The following is a 21,307-nucleotide window of genomic DNA, read 5'->3' on the forward strand; positions in this document are numbered from 1 at the left end:
TGGGAAAACAGACCCTTTCCTCTTGGTTGGCGGACTGTATCTCCTTTTGCTACCAGCAAGCAGGCATTCCACTACAAGACCGAGTAAAAGCACACTCTGTTAGGGCCGTGGCAACCTCAGTGGCACACCTTCGTTCGGTGCCACTTATTGATATATGTAAGGCTGCGACTTGGAGCTCTTTCCCTACCTTTGCAGCCCATTAATGCTTGGATAAGGCTGGCCGGCCAGATTCCATTTTTGGCCAGTCTGATGTATGCAACATATTCTCAGCTTAACTACCCAACATCCTACCAGCGACCTGTTCTGGGTTTTCAGGATGCCCTCCTACCCAAATCCACCCCTGTTGTTGTGTTTGTTGCACGTCCTGTGAGAAAGCAAAGTTGCTTACCTGTAACAGGTGTTCTCACAGGACAGCAGGATGTTAGTCCTCACGAAACCCGTGCGCCACCCCGCGGAGTTGGGTTCGCTTGCGATTTGTTGTTTTATTTTTCGCACATACTTTTGCTATACACAAGACTGAAGGGGGGACCCTGCTGGTTGCAGGGTTAGTGCCATGCTGGGCATGCCCAGTAGGTGCCAGTCAAAGTTCCAGAAAGTTTGACAAAAGTGTTCCGTGATTGGGCTCCATCCTGATGATGTCACCCATATGCGAGGACTAACATCCTGCTGTCCTGTGAGAACACCTGTTACAGGTAAGCAACTCTGCTTTCTCCTTCCCCTGCCATAATTGGGTTCTAGTACTGATTATATATGCATAGTTTCGATAATTCCTCTTTGGTGAGATTACCCAGGGCACCAATTTAAAGCTTCTACAGACTAGTTGTTCAATGATTAAAATGTAAACTATACTGATGAACATGAGGCCGATAACTTTGGTATTTGTCAGACAGGAATTCTGACTTTAAAGGATACAGGACGCAGGATGAATTAACTGCAGCAGGGCCCTGAAACACAGTGGCTGACAGGAAATTATAGTGGTGGGGATGGGGCTACTATGGTGGTGTGGAAGTCAGAGCAGTTGCCCTCCCCCCAGAGCAGCCCTGGTATCCAGCAAGGGGTTGTAGTACTCTAATCCATCGGACTCTGGCACAATGTTACCACCCTTAACAGAAGGCATGGGCGTAACTCGCATGCAATGGCACTCGCTGTTACAAAAAAACAACAAAAAAACAACCACCACCCATGGCTGGGTAGACTGGATGGCCCACTTGATCTCTTTCTGCTGACATAACAAAGGTTATTAATAGGCACACTAGACCTATGCCCAGGGTGGCAAAATTGAGGGCAGCAGCTTGGCTACAGAATAGTGCTACGCTGAATCTCACTTGGCAGAGGACAGCCCTCTTCCTGATCCAGCTGCAGGGAGCAGGAGTGAAGGGGTGAGCTGGAGCAAAGGGCAACAGTTTTGGGAAGGTTAGGACGTGCTGAGGGAGGAATGAGTGTGGGGGGGATTGGCTGGGGGTAACGATTAGGTGTCAGGTGTGTGTGAAATTAGAAAAGGCTGTAAGGGGGGAGAGCAGGACCCCAGAGCATGGTAAGGAGATCCCCCTTCCTCCCTTGATATTGGATTCTATTTCCCAAACTTGAAACCTCCCTCCCTTTCTACCTATGATCCCTTTCAACCTCTTTTCCCCACTCCTCTTACCCTCTTCTTTGCCTCGCCCCATCCTCAAGATCTTGTCCCTAAGCCCTGATAGTTGAGATCCCTTTTCCTCCTGCGATAAAACGAGCAGGTATGGAAAACATTTTGTATTAATATAAAGATAAATGTTTGCCAGTGCTTCGGGCTTTTCTAATTCCTGTCCTAGGAAACGGTGGGTCTGTGTCTTAGATGCGCTGCTCGCTGTTGGCTGACCTTTTGGATGGGGGATGGCGGAGAAATGCTGACAGCAGTAACAGGGCTGAGGGCAGGACATCCCAGACAGATTTGGGAAGGTCTGGTCAATAAAAAATCTAAATCAGTTACAGGGGGTTTAGTATTACCAGTAACAGGTGCTACCATCATAATGCCCTATTTTTACTTTTCAAAGCAGACCTGCTTCCTTTACCTTATACAAACCTGCCTTCCTGTTGTCTCTTAAGGTTCTAGCTAGGGTCTGATATTTCCACAGGGAGTAAATATAAGGCCAAATCCAGCCTAAATGCTCCAGCAAGGTGGCCAGGGCTGTAACTGCCCTTAGTGACAGGTTCCCCTCCCCGCTGCTGTTCTACAAAAAGCAAAGGGAAGTGTTAGGATTCAGCTAAAACCAGCATTAGGACCAGAATCTTCCCACAATGCTAGAAAGAAAAAAGGGGGTTATTGAATCAAGGTAGGCAGAGTATCTTCTATGGCCCTCCAACCATGCTCCTTCTCCTCCCAGACCTGTAACGGAGGGCAGCTGTCCTTTTATTGACGGTATCAATTTGACTTCTCTAGGCCTGATCCTGCCAAGCTACTTGAGGTAAGGAAATCGGTCCTGGGAGCATCCAGAAGCTTCATTTACCACATGCCTGATCACCAAGGTAAGTAATAAGACCAGTCCATTAAACAATGTGCAATAGACATCCATAAAGCAGAAAGAGTAACAACCGCTTAGTAATCGAAATGCCGAGTTTATTTTATATATTAAAAGTCGGATACACTCTTCCAGTGGAGCTGCTTCTGGAAACATTCAAATTGGAGTAACCTAATTTATATAAGGGGTACATAAAAAATTAAGCAAGTGTGTAGCAATCTTAGGCGTGCAGTGTGCGAGACGCGGCAGGGGGGGGAACCGATGTACAAAAGCCGCGCTGCTGCAGGAGCTGTGGTTAGGTCCTCGATAAACCGGGCACGGTCCCTTTTCGCTTGGCCCTGAGGAAGAAATCCCGAGTGCGTGCCTCCTGGCTGGCCGACACGGCATCGATCGGGGAGGGGAGGGGACTGAAGGTGGCTGCGCCCCCTGGGGGGGGGGAGGGGCCCGTCTCCAGCTCCAGGGGAGGCGAGTGGCCGAGTCTGAAAGGCGGCGAGGAGCCGGAGCCTGCAGCATGTTGCAGCAGATCGCCCTTCTGGCTACCGTCACGGTGCTCGGGGTGCTGGAGCAAGGTAAGAGGGCTGCGGGGTCCCTGCTGCAGGCATCAGCCCCGGTGGCTCCGTTCTGGGCCATGGCAGGTGCTGAGCTCTCTCTTGGCTCAAGACACAATTGTATTCCTCGCTGAGCTGAGACCGATTGGATTTGCTTGAAACCCGTTTTTGTAAATGTCATTGAGTTTGTTGACTTGTAAAATGGATAAGCTCGCAGAGCTTAAAATTGTATCTTTGCTTTTAGTTTTGAAGGGAACATTAAATGGATGAGGAGGAGGTTCTTGAGGGATTTTGATGTCCACGTTTGAACGTGTTTTCAGCATACAGTTTGTGGGAAAGTTGAAATGGACTTTACTTATATTTGAAAGGGGGGGGGGGGGGTGAAGAAAGCACACAACAACCATTTGAAGGCTGTAGTTCCACTCTAACAGGCAGGGAATCGTATTTACAATGATTCGGTGGAAACCTTTTCTCTCGGTGCCGTTGCAAACTGTCAAGCTCAGAGCTGCCCCCCCCCCATTAAGTGTATGGTGGTAAGGTACAGGGCCTTATTCACAAAGACCTTTTCCCTGTAGATAAAGAAACCCCCCCCCCCCCCCCCACCTCACTGAATATAAGGCTCATAGAGCGAGGCACTGATAAATGAAAATAAGAAACAAAAATCGCTGGAATCTGGGGTTATTTTCTGGGTGCCTTCTAAACCTTCCTTTCTGCCTTGTTATCCCAGTAGGGAGATGGAAGAAGTAAGACTGGGGTAGAAACTGACTATTGCAGTTTTCTCCTTGTGTGAGTGTGTAGCACTATATTCCAGCACTGAATAAGTGAGTATGAGGTGCCTCTTCAATGACAAACTATATCTTTTTCATGTTAGTAAGTTACTTCCTTCAATATCATTTCAACTTCTCAAAATGCTATTTATACTACAAAAGGCATGTATTTGTTTCTTGTGGGTTTTTTTTTTTTAATCCCTTTATTTAGAACTCACGTAATCAAGGCATCCAGCCATTTTAAGCAAGGAACATTAATACATAAATGGTGCCATACGCTGAGTCAGGCGAAGAATCATTAAGCCTAGTATCCTGGCTTGGACAGTGGCTAGCCTGGGTCACAAGTACTCAGCAGACCCTAAACAGTTGATCTATTTCACTCCCTGCATTAGATGCTGGCTTTCCCCAAGTCTATGGACTTTTCCTTCAGGAATTTGTTCATCCCTCTTTTGAACCCTGCTGTGCAGATTGCCTTGACCACATCCTCTGGCAACAGATTACATGGCTGAGTAAAAAAAAAAATCCTATGATTTGTGTTAAATCTGTCAGTATCCCCTAGTCCTAATGTTAAGAACATAAGAACATGCCATACTGGGTCAGACCAAGGGTCCATCAAGCCCAGCATCCTGTTCCTATTTCACCCCACTCATGATTTTATAAGTCTCAATCATATCCTCTGTCATCTCATTTCCAAGCTAAAGAGTCCTCATCTTATTTCTCCATTATTTTTGTTTCCCTTCTTTGTATCTTTTCTAAATCCATTATGTCTTTTTTTGAGATGGGGTGGCCAGAACAACAAAACAGTGCTTAAGGTGTGGTCGCATCATGACTCGATACAAGGGCATTTTGATATTCTCAGTTTTGTTCTCTATTGCTTCTCAATTATTTCCTAACATTCTCGTTGCATTTGCTGACCACCAATGCATACTGAACCAAAGATCTCAAAGTATTTTCCACAAGGACTTTAGGGTCTTATTCCTGGGTGGTGACTTCTAATATGGAATCCAACACTGTGTACCTGTAGTTGATATTATATTTCCTTACCTCCATTACAATGCTCTTGTCCACATAAAAAAAAAGGAAATAAAATGCATCTTCCATTTAGATGTTCAGTCTTCTAGTGTCAGAAATATCTTTCTGCAGTTCTTCACAATCCACCGCTGTTTTAACAAAACCATCAATTTTGTGTCAAATGCAAATTTAAAACCATAAGTTGCCATATTGGGTCAAACAGAGGGTCCTTCAAGCCCAGCATCCTGTTTTCAACAGTGGCCAATCCAAGTCACAAGTATCTGGAAAGTACCTAAACATTAAATATAATTATTTAAAATATTTCTATACTGTCTTTAACAATATATAATTGATCAAAACGGTTTACAGTATAAAATTAAATAGAAAAATAAAATATAAAAGTAAAATAATATAACATACTATAAAATAGAGCTATAGTAAATCAATCATAAAACAAGAATAGACCAGACTAGAACCCGAATATTTCTAGTAAAATAAAATGCAAATAAAATAAATAGAAAGTTAAGAGAAAAATACAATATTGTAATCAAACCTTTGCTAATCTGATGTCTAGTACATCTATAACTAAACTCACTAATAAAATCCATTTTCTTTAAAAAAAAAAAAAAAAAAAAACCAAAAAAAAAAAACCAAAAGAATCGAAAAACTTTACTAAATTACACAACTCTCTCTAGTTTATTTAAATTCTTTTAATATACCGATGCTCAAGACAAGGTCTTATCGTACCGGTTTACAATAAACTAGGGGTTAAACCAGTAAACTCTGAAAGCAAAAGTTACATTACAACAGGGAATGTATAACAAGGCTTTTGAAGAAAAGTAAAGGGAAAGATTAACAATTTCTAATTGGAGAGCAGCGCATGTAAGTAGAAAGCAGTTGCGAACATGGTAAAATTATATACAATAAATACTATATTTACAGTGAAGTCAAAAAGGCGAGTTACTGTTTAAATAAGTCGATAAGGCGAGTTACAAGAGAGCGTAAATTAACCGGAAAACAGTTTCTTTGTGAGGCGGAAAAAAAAACCAGGCGCTACTGATGGGTGTTGGACCGTGTGGGTTACCAGATAGTTTCTTCAAGGAAATGCTTGGGCGAATAGCCAGGTTTTTAATTTTTTTCTAAATGTGAAATGACAAAATAGTGTGCCTGATTATTAATGGTTTGAAATCACAGTTGCAAAAGCTTCTTTGAAGAGGTGTGTTTTTAAAGCCTTTTTAAATTCTTTACTGCTGGAGATTGTTCTCAAGTCATTTGGGAGAGAATTCCACATTATAGGGCCTGCCACTGAGAATGCTCTTTCACTTGTAATGTTTAGTCTAGCCAGCCGAACTGTAGGGACTTCAAGCAGGTTTTTATTTAAGGATCGTAAATTTTTGGATGGTCTGTAAAGTCGTAAGGAAGTACACAACCATATGGAGTCTTGAGTATTGATAAGCATATGTAATAAAGACAATATTTTGTATTTGATTCTGTATTTAAGTGGGAGCCAATGTAATTTATATAGAATAGGAGTGAGATGATTTTTCATCGATATGCCAGTTAGTAGCCGAGCTGCTGCATTTTGAACCATTTGTAATGGCCTGGTTGCGGAATCTTGGAGGCCCAAGTATAAACCATTACAGTAGTCTAAGCTAGAAAAAAGTAAAGATTGAAGAACTGTTTGGAAAGCTGATGAAAATAGTAAAGGTTTTAGACATTTCAAGATGTGTAATTTGTAAAATGAATTTTTAACAGTATTGGAAATATGTTAAGGATAAATTTGTATCTAATTGAACTCCTAGCTTACGAGCCACTTTGTTAATTGGAATCCTATCATTTCCTATTGTATGGGATGGTGGACTATAAATCGGATTTTCAATAACACTTAAAAATAGAATTTTTGTGGTTTTTGCATTTTTAAGTGTAAGCTACTATGACTAAGCCATTGCTGAATGGTTTTGATATAGATTTGAATCGGGGAAAGTGTATCTGACCATGATGTTTTATATGGGACGAAGATCTGTATATCATCCGCATAGATCTTAAATTGTACATTTAAAGCTGATAGGATTTGACAAAGTGGAATTAGATATATATTAAATAGTATAGGTGAGAGGGAGGACCCTCGTGGGACTTCCGAAGATTGCGTGTAGAATTGAGAAGAACATGATCCAATGTTAATTTGACAACTACGGTCAGTAATGTAACTGGTGAAACCAATTCAAGACAGTGTTTTGTACCCCAGTAGATTGAAGCGTAGATATTAAGATTTTATGATCAAGCGTATCAAACACAGCAGAAATATATAATAGTACTAATAAGAAATAGATCTCGTGTTACTAATGCCAGTATTAGAAGTGGTTATTCTCTAAGTCCACTTTATTACTAGCAGTTTAAGCACTTCTCCAGAAACTTATCCAAATCCTTTTTTAAACCCAACTACACTAACTGTCCTTACCACATCCTCTGGCAACAAATTCCAGAGCTCAGTTGTGCATTGAGCGAAGAAGAATTTTATCGGATTTGACTCCATGAAGTTAGCAAGCATTTGACTTTGTCAAATGCTTGCTAACTTCATGGAGTGCCCCATAGTCATTTTATTATCTGTAACAGTAAATAACCGATTCACATTTACACGTTCTAGACCTCTATCTTATCCCTTCTCAGCTGTCTCTTCTCCAAGCTGAACAGCCCCTAACCTCTTTAGCCTTTCCTCATAGAGGAGCCATTCCATCCTCTTTACATTTTGTTCTTCTCTGTACCTTCTCCAGTGCTACTATATCTTTTTTTGAGATGTGCCTCTATAGCTCATCATGGTGCGATATAGAGGCATTATGACATTCTTATTTATTCACCATTCCCTTCCTAATAATTCCTAATATTGTTTTGGCTTTTTTGACCGCCACAGCACACTGAGCTGATGATTTCAATGTATTATCCAGTATGACTATTTGTCCTGAAAAATACCTCCCTTTTTCTCACCCCCCTATAATCCAGTAATTGTGTCTTTGAAGTACACTCTTAGCTTTAGAATGTTTACCCTGTTCACCCGTGTGCTTGCCTAACTTTGGAATTCATCTTATGTTTGTGTCAACCCTGTACACCGTTGTGAACTAGTGAATTCTCACATGGAACGATGATATATAAAACACTCAAAACAAATGATGCCTAGATCTCGTTCCTGGGTGGTAACTGCTAAGATAGAACCTAACACCGTCTATCATGGTCACCTCACTTGCTGTTCTCTCTTCCAGATCATTGATGAATACACTAAATTGCACATGACTCAATAAAGGTTACTCCAATAATAGTGACCTTTCTCCATTTGGAAAACTAACCTTTTGGTCCTACCCTCTGTTTCCTGTCTTTTATTTAATTGCCAATCCACAATAGGATACTGCCTCCATTCCATGACCTCTCAATTTATGGAGGACACTCTCTTAGGGGACTTTGTCACATGCTTTCTGACACATACACTATATCAGCCAGTTCACTTTATTTACATCTTTTAAAAAAATCTAGTACATTGGTAAGGCAAGATTTCAATCAAAACAAAACATTGACTGTCTCCCATTAACCCATGTCTGTCTATGTGATTAGTAAGTTTGTTTTTTAGGTTAGCTTCTACTCTTCTGCCTGGTGCCAACATCAGGTTCTCCCCAATCTATGTTTTCCAGGAGCCCCTTTTAAAAATTGGTGTCACATTGGCCACCTTAGAGTTTTCAGGTACTCTGGCTGTTTTAAATGTTGGGTCTGCAATGTCATGTTTGAGTTCCTTCAGAACTCTGGGTCCCAGTGATTTGTTATTCTTTACTCGGTCACCTGATTTATTACAGCCTTCAGTTTCACAGTGCCTTTGTTTATGCACTCAAAGTGCACGGAAAAACCTGTTCAAGTGGTACTGAGGGATTGGAAAAGAGCGGTGGTGGTCCCCCTTTTCAAGAGTGGTAGCAGAGAGGAGGCTGGAAACTCCAGGCCGGTTAGCCTCACCTGGGTGGCGAGAAAATTAATGGAGACGCTGGCTGAAGGAAAGGAGAGTGAATGAACTATCTAATCCGGTGGGTTGCTGAACCTGGTAGTAGGGGAAGGTCCTGCCAGACAAATCAGATTGATGTTTTTCATTGGGTGACAAGAGAACTGGATCAAGGAGAAGAACGCTCAATGTGATCAACTTAGATTTCAGAAAAGCTTTTGATACGGTCCCGCATAGAAGGCTTGTGAATAAAACGAGGAGCTTGAGAGTGAGCAGCCAGGCGGTGGAGTGGATTACAAACTGTTTGATCGATAGGAGACAGCGTGTAATGGTAAATGGAACCTACTCTGAAGAGAGAACCGTGTTAAGCGGAGTGCCACAGGGATCGGTGTTGGGACTGGCTCTGTTCAATATCTTTTGTGAGCGACATTGTGGGAAGGGATAGAAGGTAAAGGTGTCTATTTGCAGATGATACTAAGATCTGTAACAGAGTGAACCCACCTGAAGGGGTAGAGAGAATGAAAAGGGATTTAAGAAAGCTTGAAGAGTGGTCAAAGATTAGACAGCTGGGATTCAATGTCAAGTGCAGAGTCCTGCATCTGGGGTGCGGTAATCCAAAAGAGCTGTATACGGTGGGGGTGAAAGGCTAATAGTGTCTGGCGCTCGGAAGACAGCGAAGCAACGAGATAAGACGATAGCTAAAGCCAGAAGAATGCCGGGCTGCATAGAGAGAAGAATAACCAGTAGGAAAAAGGAGGTGATAATACCCTTGGACTTTGGTGAGGCCTCACATGGAGTATTGTATTCAGTTCTGGAGAACAAAATGGTGTGGGGTCTGTATCGGAAGACTAAGAGGAGAGGCTGAATGATCTAAATATGTACACCCTGGAGGAGAGGTGGTTCAGGGGAGATATTGATAAATACCTTCAGATACTTGAAAGGTTTTAATGATGCACAATCTTCAAACCTTTTCCTTTGGAAAGAAAATTGTAGAACTTAGGGGATCGACAATATACTCCTAAAGTGAAGTGACACGCTTTTTGTGTGGAATGTGTATAACAGCACTTTATAAGTATATTGTCAGTATAAGAAGAGATGGGTCACGGGACTTTGAGTCATTACACACGGACGGTTTATTGCAAGTATAAAGAATTTTAAGAAAACATTTTTTCTTGGAGGCTCAGCACACGATATAGCAGCAGCCTGTTAGATGGTAAACCCTCTGGGGATAGGGAATACCTACAGAATCTGAATGTAATCTGCTTTGAAGATCCGAAAAGCGGAATAAAAAAAAAAATCTAAATCTAAAAGAATCTAGTGGCCCAATCAATTCTCTCACGGACTTTGTTTCAAATGTACTTGAAAAAAAATGTATTTTTGTCTGTGGCAAGCTTCTTTGCAGTTATTTGGTTTTCCTTCTACCTTTTTTAATGCATGGAATACATTTTGTCTGGGCCTGGAGGATGGTAATTTTAAACAGCCATGCCTTTTGCAAGTTATAATGTTGTGAATTGCTTCTTTTAGTTTTATTCAAGCATATTTACATAGTTTATCATAATTAAATGCTAATGCAGTAGTTTTCCTTTGGAAAACCTTGTTCTCTTTGGAAATAAATTAAAATAGCTGCTCCCACCCTGGCTCAAACTGTCCCATGTTGACATTCTCTTCCTGGTCTTTGGCTATGTGAAGGTAAGGGCAGAAAACCAAAGGAAGATATTCTCATCTATAGCCAAGTGCTTTGACAATATTTTGGCTATGATCTACATCCTATTGGAAACATCTTAAACAATCTCTAGAAAGTTTGTACAAGATGTCATTTTACCTTTACAGCTATTGGGCTCATTCAATGCTTCAGAGCTGGCATTTATTCCATTGACACAGCATGCAGGAGAGAGCCATGCCAGTTCTGTAAGTCTGAACTTGGCTTCTTTTTTGAAAAATGAGCATCATTTTCTAAGTGTCTCGTTGCATTAAAGGAATGAATGTGAGAGCCTAGGCTGATTTTGAATCCTTCCAAAATTTTAACTATTTTGGGTGAGGAAGCTCAGTATGGCATTTGAATTCCCCATATTTTTTTTTCCTAAATGAACTTTTGTTACAGGTAAAAATCAGAAGTCAAGATCCTGGGAGTTATCTTGGACATTGAACTTGCTGGGCTTAAATATGTATAAAATCTATATAAAATAAACCTGAATATCCATCTCCCAAAATTCAATTCCAACACCACCGTGGATCACGACCGTCATAATGAGAAAGTGATGAACTAAACATAGAAATGTAGAAATGACGGCAGAGATGGACCCAAACGGTCCATCCGGTCTGGCCAGCAAGCTTATGGTAGTAATTAATGCGCCATACAAATCACCTTTATGATTATCGGTTTCCCAGACCATCAAAGTCAGGGCCCTTGTTGATTGCTGTTTTGAATCTTGCCATTGAAGCGGAGAGCAATGTTGGAGTTGCATCAACAGCATAAAGGCTTATCGGTTAAGCGTAGTAACTGCCATATCAGTAAGTTACTCCCATGCTTATTTGTTTTCCCAGTCTGTGCAATTCAATGTCCTTTTCGGTTGCTGTCTGAATCTAATTCCCCTTTTCCTCTTTTCCCCCCTGCTGTTGAAGCAGAGAGCAATGATGATGCCTCAACATAAAGGCTTATTGGTTAAGAGTAGTAACCGCCACACCTGAAAGTTACCCCCATGTGCTCTTCTCTTCATTCCCATCCTCTGGCTTTAAGAGATCCACAGTGTTTCTCCCATGCCCCTTTGAAATCTTTTACTGTTTTTGTCTCCACCACCTTCTCCGGAAGGGCATTCCAGGCATCCGCCACCCTCTTTGTGAAAAAATATTTCCTGACTTTGATTCTGAGTCGTCCTCCTTGGAGTTTCATTTCGTGACCCCTAGTTCTACTGATTTCTTTCCAACGGTGAAGGTTTGTTGTTGATAGTGCATCATTAAAGCATGAGCAATGATTCTATCTAAAGTGACTTATTACATTACCGATCTGATGCATTGTGGATTTACCACTTTATATATATGATCGCGCATTAGTTCACTATTTTTTCATTAGGATTTTATAGATCATAAAAATGTGTGAACGTGTCTCGCTTGCATTAGAAAAGCTATATCAGCTTCCCATGGCCTCGAGAATTCGCTTTAAAATTATGTGGTTAGTGGCTTAGGGTGATTTGTGGTGCGGGCCTTTAATACTTGAAAAACGAATTAAATGTATCTAGACGTAGAAGAGCATCGTTCAGCTGGCCACACCCTTTTAACTCTTCCTGCTCCCGACTAAGGCTAAATATGTATGTACTCAGAAATGGGTTCTCTTACGTAGGCCTTACTTTATGGAATACACCGATTAAGGAGAAGAGGTATATTAGCGACTTCTAACTTTCTGGAAAAGTTGTAAAACTTTAAATTTTTTTTTCTTTTTTAATCTAGGTCTTTGATCAGACACTTTAGAATTGTGAAAAATGGAGTCAATATTTTTACTTCCAAAGCCTTATATATATTCCTGGATTGTTTTTAATTTTTCCTTTAATTCTCCTGACCCTAAGGTCATTGATGTAGTGATTTGGGTCTGAAACGTGCTCCCCGATGGAGGCGTTGCCGTGGTTTTCTCGGTAGTCATTTGATTTAGTGTCTGGCTTACAGTATGAACTGACTCTTGCCTTTAATGCCTGGCCTGCCTCACCGGTGCACTACTTCAGAGGAGCAGCAGAGTAGGATCCCCTTACGTTGAATATCTTTTTCCCATGTGAGTGATCATGGGATCTTGTGGTCGCATTGTGGTTTGCCCTGCCGAAGACTTGACCCTTCAAATATTACCGGCATATTAATGACATGTTTATGATTTGGACCGAGGGAGAAGAGGCCAGAAAACAATTTCACATCTCCTTTAATGGACATCATCTTTCGGTGCGAGTCAAAATGAACTACACACAGAATTGCGAACATATTTTCTATCGACAATGGCCATCTAAAAACATCTGCAGACAGGAAACTCGGTGACAGGTGCAGCTACCTTCACAGTTCCAGTTTCCACCCTTGGCATACCAAAAAAAAGTGCATTACACACAGCCAAGCCACCTGGAATCTTCATATATGTGCTGACCCAAGCGAGAGGGGTGAACACCTCAAAAACCTGACTGAATCCTTCAAATAAAAGGCTACACTCCTAAAATCATCTGCAAGAAGAAGGCTTCTTTACTTAGAACTCTCTGGAAAATCCCACTGCAGTACAAAGAAGGGAAAACTATAATGTGAGTATCCCCTCATCGTCACATACAACCCAGAGCCCCTAGCCTCGGGAGAAAGCGCACGACTTGTTGCTGCATATTTTACAATCTGCTATAGAATCAACATTCTTGAGAGCTTTTCACCATTTGTAGTGCAATCTTCTGAAGAAATATTCAGAGTGCTTCCCTTTTTTCAGTCTCAGCTCTCTCTCTCTGCTTCTACTCCAGCCTAAAACAGCCTGCAGGGAACCTTCTGCCGTTCACCCACTTTCCCCCTGTTCTGAAGTGGATGGGGAGAGGTGAAGTTGGACAGAGAAAGCAGTCAGAATGTTTGATCCCTCAAAGATCTCCTAAATCTTTATCATACCAAAGATAATTTTGATATAATTCCTGGATGGAGTGATGTCTGTAGAGAAGAATTTTATCTTTCATACAAATGTTCTTGCACCTGTATATGTGGCCAATTATAAGCCTTTTACAAGGAACCTGGTGTTTGGGAAGTCTGCAATTGCTGATCCCTCACAGCAGGTGCAGAGAGCATTGATTTCAAGCCATAGATGCCTTGATGACTGGCAATACTGCTGACTAGTTTCAGACTTCTGTTGATTCAGATCCTTTTTCTGTCTTATCTAGGTCTCTAATATACATGCACATATCTTTCTTGGTAATCAACAGCATGACAAACTGAGGATATTGGGGGCGTTTTCAGCACAGATAAGCTCATCTACTCGGAAGGATGACTAGGAATTTCTCAAGAAAATGTAAAATGTGATGGTTGCCCAATTAAAATACCAAACAAATATTTAACCCAAGTTTTTAACTTACCTGGCTTAACTTGATAAAGTGTTGATTTTTGTATTCGCTACATACTTTCTTTGAATGTAGTTTAAATATGGTTTAAAAACAAACTATGGTTTTCAATTTTAATGCCAAATTGGCACAGGAAACTGGGGAATCTGACCCTAAGACCTTTAGTCACTACTCTTGGAGGATGAAGCACAGAAATCAATATTTCCTGTGCCACTAGTTCTGGCCTTTTTCAGCTACTACTACTCTATTTGCAAGAATTAGTAAAGAGCAAGCTTCTGACTGAAAGAAAAAAGGGACTCCTATCCCTGCCAGCTAAGCCAGCATATAACCCAGGAGCCCCACGATCACGCACACGAGAGGGACATTCGGCACAAGGGGATCCCCCTCGTGTGTCTCCTTTAATGTAGTGCATGTTATTCTGTGCAGAAAATGGTGAGACAGGTCCGACCTTAAAGGCCAGAGTCCTAACCTCCGACACCTGCTCCGTGGAGGTGGACCAGGCCACACTTTAAAAACTAAACTACTCCATCGATGACCTTATGATTGGGAGAATTCAAGGAAAATTAAAAAATGATCCAGAGTATGAGTTTTGAATATACCATGTTATCTTTTATTTTAATTTTTTTTTTTGTTTAGTTCCGAGGTGTCTGATCGAAGACCCAGGTTTCTTAACCCATTATGAGCTGTAAAATTATACTGGTTGTCACCTTCTTACTATCATTAGAATGCCTTTTATATTCAATGATATTTTCTGTTGATGTCATTTTTGTGCTCATTCTGTTGTGACCTGAGGAAGGGAATAATAATTCCCAAAGACTGATCAAGAAATATATGAAGTTAGTCCAATAAAAAGGTATCACCTTTAATTATTTTTAAAATGTTGTTGCATTCAAGTAGACTCGCCAGTAGCATGGCTGCTGTGTTAGTCTCTTATCTTAATCTTGTTATTAATACATTCTTATACTCTGAGAAATTCGATTGCACTTGTAGATTTATGTCTTTATTCTGTTTGCTTAATGCTTTATTTGTTGGTATTAATTTTATCTGGTACAGTACCTAGAGCTCTTATGAAATGAAGCAACTAATATATCAATAAATACATTGATCTTTCTTCTTTTTTAGTTTTTTAATATGGAGAAGGATGTAAAAAGCAAAACAAAACAGAATTAAAACTGTGGTGAAATTCATTACATGGTTTCCTAACACAAGCTAAATTTTTAAAAACTCAGTGTAATAAGCTGATAATGCTAATGCATCAGGAGTTAAAAAGAAAAAATGTGCACAAAGACAAGGCAGAGTGCACAATAAACATAAGAACATAAGAAAATGCCATACTGGGTCAGACCAAGGGTCCATCAAGCCCAGCATCCTGTTTCCAACAGTGGCCAATCCAGGCCACAAGAACCTGGCAAGTACCCAAAAACTAAGTCTATTCCATGTAACCATTGCTAATGGCAGTGGCTATTCTCTAAGCGAACTTAATAGCAGGTAACATGATTAATGCACATAACCATGTTTTCTGTGCATAAAGGGGTCGATTTGTAAGACCCATGCATGTTATAAAATACAATATCTGCGCGCGGGTGCCTACCAGATTTTAACGTCCGCGTGTGCGGATGGACTGCGACTCGCGCACGCGGGGCCGGATTTTAAAAAGCGACGTGCTGCGACACGAGTAGGGCTTCCCCGGTTCCCTCCCAGTCCGCTCCAATTCTCTTATTAATTGCATCTGTTTGTGAAAGATTGCAGAAGTGCTGTATGGACTCTCAATCTCCATTTCATTTATTTAGCAGGCTCATTCTGATTGGAAATTAGCAGCCAACATCTAAAGAGGGGGGAGTTTTTTCCAGAGAATGTATTCAGTGATGGTAACCGGTAGGGTCTTCTGAAATTAAGTATGCTGAGATTTCATAACCGAGCCAAGCAGAGAACAAACTGCTTTTAGTAAGGTGAAACTTAGCTTGATCTTTAATTTTCCCATAAATGGACATTTTCTGCCTCAGCGGTTTGATCCTATGAGCCACCCTGTAACTCTTTTCTCAGCTTTCTTCATCTGCACTGCTTATCTCTGTGGTTTCTTCTTATCTCTCTTCAGCCTTTCAGCCCTGCCAAACTCTACCCCCTCTCCTTTATCTCTTGGAATGCCTCAAGATTGTGCACTCACTGCTCTCAGCTCATGCCTTGGCCTAGTTTTTTATAACCAGGGATGGCTTGGCCTAGCAAGCGGGAGCCTCGCAGGCCCGTCGTGTGACAGCGTGGAGCAGCCGCAGCTCTTCTGGCAGAGCAAGATCCGCCCCCGAGGCTTCTCCGCAGCTTTGCTCGGGTTTGTATGCTTTTCCCGTGCTTCCATGGTTTTCTGCTTCTTATGTTGTTTTTCCCCTGCAGCTCCACGGGCCTGCATTCCTTTCCTGCGGCTTTGCCCACCGCCTCCCCTGCCCTCACCACCGCAGCCTTCCTTCACATTGGCCCCATCACTCTCTCTCTGCCACGGGAGGCAGCCAGCAAATTCCTGTATCGGGCCTTTCTGCCTATCTCTTCCCACACCAGGGCTAGCAGCTGCAACCTTCCTGACCACTAATGTAAGTAATATTGTTCAATATATATTCAGAAGCAACGGGAGGAGAGAGAAAAGGGAAACGTGCGAGGGAGTGTGTGTGTATGTATGAGCGGGTGCGAGGGAGTGTGTGTGTGTGTATGAGCGGGTGCGAGGGAGAGAGTGTGTGTGTATGAGCGGGTGCGAGGGAGAGAGTGTGTGTGTGTATGAGCGGGTGCGAGGGAGTGTGTGTGTGTGTATGAGCGGGTGCGAGGGAGTGTGTGTGTGTGTATGAGCGGGTGCGAGGGAGAGAGCGTGCGTGTGTGTATGAGCGGGTGCGAGGGAGAGAGCGTGCGTGTGTGAGCGGGTGCGAGGGTGCATGTATATAGTATGTAATGGCAAGTGCGAGGGAGAGTCTGTGAATGTTATCAGGTGAAAGAGTAGGAAATTTGTGCACCCTCACTATTCTAGAACAATTTCAGGGTGACTAAAAAGTGTAGAAAGTAGGAGATTTATATAATTTTATTGGTTTAAATTATTGCATATTATCTGTTGTGTGTGCTGTTTTTAAAAAAAAAAGTTATTGGATTTTTGTAAATTTTTTAAAGTTTTTCAGACAAATTGTAATGTTTCTATTTTTCCATTGTTACACTGCATACAGAGTCTGGCTTGTTATGGTTTCCAGTTCTGTTTGTTTTGTCAGCACATTTCTGTTTGTACTTTAGATTCTCTTTATATTCTGTATTTGGTGAGTGTGTGGTTGAGCTGTGGGATTCTGCTGGCTTGTAGTTTCTGTGTTGAGATCTATAGTAGCTTAGCTTGTTCTGGTTTCCAAATGGGAGGTGTATTGGGGTGTTAGGGTCTGATGTAACATTTGTAACCCAGCCTTTTCATAGGTATGATTGTCACTGTTTGAATACTGGCTGTTAGCGATGTGTTTGTATGGGAAGTTTACTATAATAATTGTAATTGTTTTCCCAAGGCTTTCCGAGAGCCAAGCCCACACTCGATGTGTAACAATAGGTTTAGTGGAATATGGACCAAGTTTATTTTTTATTTTAATTTTGCATGATTTTCTGATTGGTACCACAGCAGTGCAGGAAAAAACGTACTTGCTATAAGTGATATTTTAACCTCATAAGACAACGTTGAATGTACTTTTAAATGTAAAAACTATTAGGAATATGTATTATTGTGTGTGGGGAGGGAGGGGCTGGGGGGGGATACAACCTTAAAATTCACCCATGGTACCTAATACCCTTGCACCAGCCCTGGCTGCACTGGCTTCACGTGGGAAAGTAGGATTCTGGAGCTGTGCTGGCCTGTGGCGCTCTCCAGTCTTGGGGGCAAATCACAGAAGGCACAATATCCAACCATCAAAGGATAAGCAACCGAATGAGTGGAAGGATTAAATCATTAATGTCCCTAAAATTCAGCCTTATGTGCTCTAGCAAGATGTGTGAAATCTCTGGACCCTGGATTCAGAGCCTGCCAAATATCCATACATAGAAAGCCCACCCCTTGTGTGTTAGAAACACGTTATCCCCGCCTTTCAACTTTTGTCACATGTCGCAGGTGCTATGCGATTTAAATCCCCACCCGGAATGATAGGAGCATTGCCCAGAGCCAAGACATCTGTCATGGACTGTACCAAAAAACGGGTTTGGGTAATTGCCAGGTTCTTGTGGCCTGGTTTTGGCCTCTGTTGGAAACAGGATGCTGGGCTTGATGGACCCTTGGTCTGACCCAGCATGGCATGTTCTTATGTTCTCATTGATCTGGAGCATATACTGAAGCCAGTTAGAACCATTCGGCTGAACAATTTACTTTTAACTAAGACATAGCGGCCAGCCGGATAGGAGTGGCTACTTTCCGTGCAGAAAGATACATTCTGATGAATAAGAACAACCACGCCACAGCGTTTAGTACACCCAGAAGATGTGAGATACCCCGCTTCCTCGATATTGCATGTTCAGCCGGTAACACGCACGAGTGTCCTGTAAAATAAATAAATACATAAAAACACCAAAAAGTTGCCTTTCAATCCATTTAAGTGAGACCAAATGTTGTCTCTCTATTGGCTCTCTCGTACCTGCAGCACTCCACATTACCCCTTGAACCTGCCCTCCTCCCACCGTCCAAGTTCAAACCAGCTGATGATGAAGAGCGAGGCGGGGAGATCCTAGGCTGTCCCAGCACAAGCTGCAGCCTCCCCCTACTTAGCACAGCCAGGGCACCCCAAATACCATCAAATGAGATCTAGCTATACTCGGCACTATTAGTATTAGAATCCCCCCAAAAGCCCCAGATCCTTCATACGGTCCAGAGAATACAAAGGAAAACTAGGCCTGTTTGAAGTCTACCCCATTCCCCCCATATCGCAAACTCCCTGAACAAACCTGCCCTCTACAGTGGTGGAAACAACAAAGAAATAGATGCCCAGAGAAATCTTTGCCAAATCTTTATTGGGTGGAGACGTGTTCATTAAAATTGCCCGACTCAGGCAGAGTTTCGCCACATTCTAGTGGCTGCCTCAGGGGCTACAAGTAAACATATATAAATAGAATAAATCAAAAATACATAAAAAATCATAAAATCATTAAAATAACTAAAAAACAGACCAATTACTCAAATACAATTAAATAAGAATAATTAAATAAAAATAAAGCATTAAGAACCTCACATAAAATAACAATGATAGAACAGATATAAAACATACCATAGAACATGTCACGTATGTTTGGGAAAGGAGCATATGGCCCTCCACTGCTCTACAATGGAGGGTCAGAAGCACCTAAAGATATAAATGTTCACTACTTTTTGGGTGTTTGAGGTTTGTGGGCCACTTTTATGCTTCTGTTATTCGTTTACCCTTGTTTATTCTTTATAACAGTAAACACGAACGAAATTAACTTTCAGGATCCAAAAAGGGTCCGTAATTCTCAGGGCAGCAGCGACTGAGCAGATGGAGGATCCAGCGCAGCTCTTGTCCCAGGCCTGACTCCCAGGTGACGGCAGATTCTCCTCGGGAGCTATGGTTTTCTTCTGCTTTTTCCATTTCGTGGTCACACTCGCCTGTTCTGACTGGCTGTATTCTAATTATTGCTTATTTGTCTCTATCCTATCGATAACCGTGAGTACCCTTTGGGCTGTATTATATTTTGTTTTAAAGAGGCTTTTCCCAGTACCTTTGCTGTGGCTAAATTAGATACCTTGCGACTGTTAATCTTTTGGCAGGCAGCCTTCTTTAAACTTCTCGTATATGTGACAAGTACATTTAACGTAATAAGATGGACTTCTGAGAAGAATACTGCTTAGAATGAATTAGCCCCCGGCGTTAGTTTATTTCTGTGTTCGAGGTTGCGGACCTTTCATATTATTTCAGGGACTTTTTTGCAAGTCTGAGGATTGTCTTGCAGCTGTCACGCTTATGGCTTGCTCCTGCTTTCTGCGGAGAATTGTGGAAGTGAGTGGGCAAGGCTGCAACTCCTTAGCAGATGATTCTGGGGGATTTGAAGACTGATGAAGACCACGGCATTAGAGTAAGAATAATGTTATGGTCATTGGCATGGTAGGATTAAACTTCCTGCTTAAATAAGAGTTTTGGGAGTGTTAATTTTAGGGTTTATAGAGTGGCATCATTCTGTTAAAAGAAAAAAAAAATGTGCTGGTACCAGGGCCAGTGCAAGCATATTCAGTGCTCTAGGCTAATGTTTGGACATTTGCCCCCGTTCCCCAATGTAACTGCTAGTAGTAATGGCTCCAGCACAGCACTCCCTATTTTGATGGTATTGGCTCTGGTACAGCGCCCCCTTTAGACATCGCACTGGTTGGAATTTGCCGCCCCCAAATTCTTGGTGCTCTCGGCGGCTGCCTAGTTTGCCTGATTGAAGCGCCGACTCTGGCTGGTACTCACGGTCAGGATCTATAATGCTTTTTTTGTTTGGGTTTTTTTTTTGGGTTTTTTTGGGAAATGTAGAAAAAGCAGTTGGAGGAAAAGGTGCCGGTACTCAGTAGTGGCAAGTACCCCCTGAAAAAATGTGTAAAAAAAAAGCCCTGGTTTCGTATTTCAGTAGGAAATCCTGGCGCAGTGCCATAATAAACTGTCCACCTGCATTAGAACGGAAGAATTACTGCAGGCGATGGCAACCTATGGCACGCATGCCACAAGTGGCACCGGAGGCCGCTTTTAGTGGCAGGACGTGGGGCAGCGGAGATGCCGCCGATTCAAATCAGGTAAGCCCCGAGCTACGTATGCATCGCTACAGACTGGCGATACAGCCCACCCCCCAGCCCATGCCGGCAGCAGGAGTCTCGTGTAACGAAATGTCACCTCGTGCTGCCACGGGCTAGTCTAGCAGCTCTTCTTTCGAGACCGGCCCCCGCGGGAGCAGGAGGCCACTCCTGCTGCCGTACGCTCGCGATCCAGCGGGCCACACTGTGGCGGAAGAGATGGTGCGGATCTGGTGGATTCTAGCAGAATTCATCCTGCTGGCGGCTGAAGACTGAGGCCCACAGGGCACCGTGAAGCTCATCCCACGGTGCCCAAAGAGGAGGAGGACTCAGCCTGTCCATGCGTTGTGAGCCGGCGTGGGTGGGTGTGTTTAATTTAGTTTTTTGAGAAATGTATAGCCTGCAGCGTAACAAGTTTCGAAGCAGGTTACCAAAATTGTCAGTACATAACTTAAAAGAATAGAGACACAAGTTAAATGTATATCATCTGCAAATTATTCAATTGCAACATCCATCAGTTGAAAGAGCCTCCTTAATAGTATCAGTGACAGTTTGAGGGGAGAAGCATGATTAATTTGTAAAGAGAGCAAAAGCCTCTTTAAAAACGGAAGGTCTTCCAATCTTGTTTTTATTTTTTAAAAGCTTTCTCACATAATAGCATTTGAATAGAGACGGGCAGTGAATTCCAATAGATAG

At 42.2% G+C, this 21,307-nt stretch overlaps 1 protein-coding gene across 2 annotated transcripts in view; it reads left to right on the forward strand.

Annotated features, from left to right (window-relative positions):
- Nucleotides 1-2,302: 2,302 nt before the first annotated feature.
- LTC4S (leukotriene C4 synthase) overlaps nt 2,303-21,307 on the forward strand; it is a gene marked incomplete at its 3' end in the record, with an annotated part of 59,741 nt that continues 40,736 nt past the window's right edge. Inside the window, 1 exon segment of one of the 2 annotated variants that reach the window (XM_029583998.1) lies at nt 2,303-2,502. In XM_029583998.1, the coding sequence (XP_029439858.1) occupies nt 2,487-2,502 (16 nt within the window). 2 annotated transcript variants of the gene reach the window in all.

The sequence above is a fragment of the Rhinatrema bivittatum genome, chromosome 18 (assembly GCF_901001135.1).
Source record: "Rhinatrema bivittatum chromosome 18, aRhiBiv1.1, whole genome shotgun sequence".
Classification (NCBI taxonomy): domain Eukaryota; kingdom Metazoa; phylum Chordata; class Amphibia; order Gymnophiona; family Rhinatrematidae; genus Rhinatrema; species Rhinatrema bivittatum.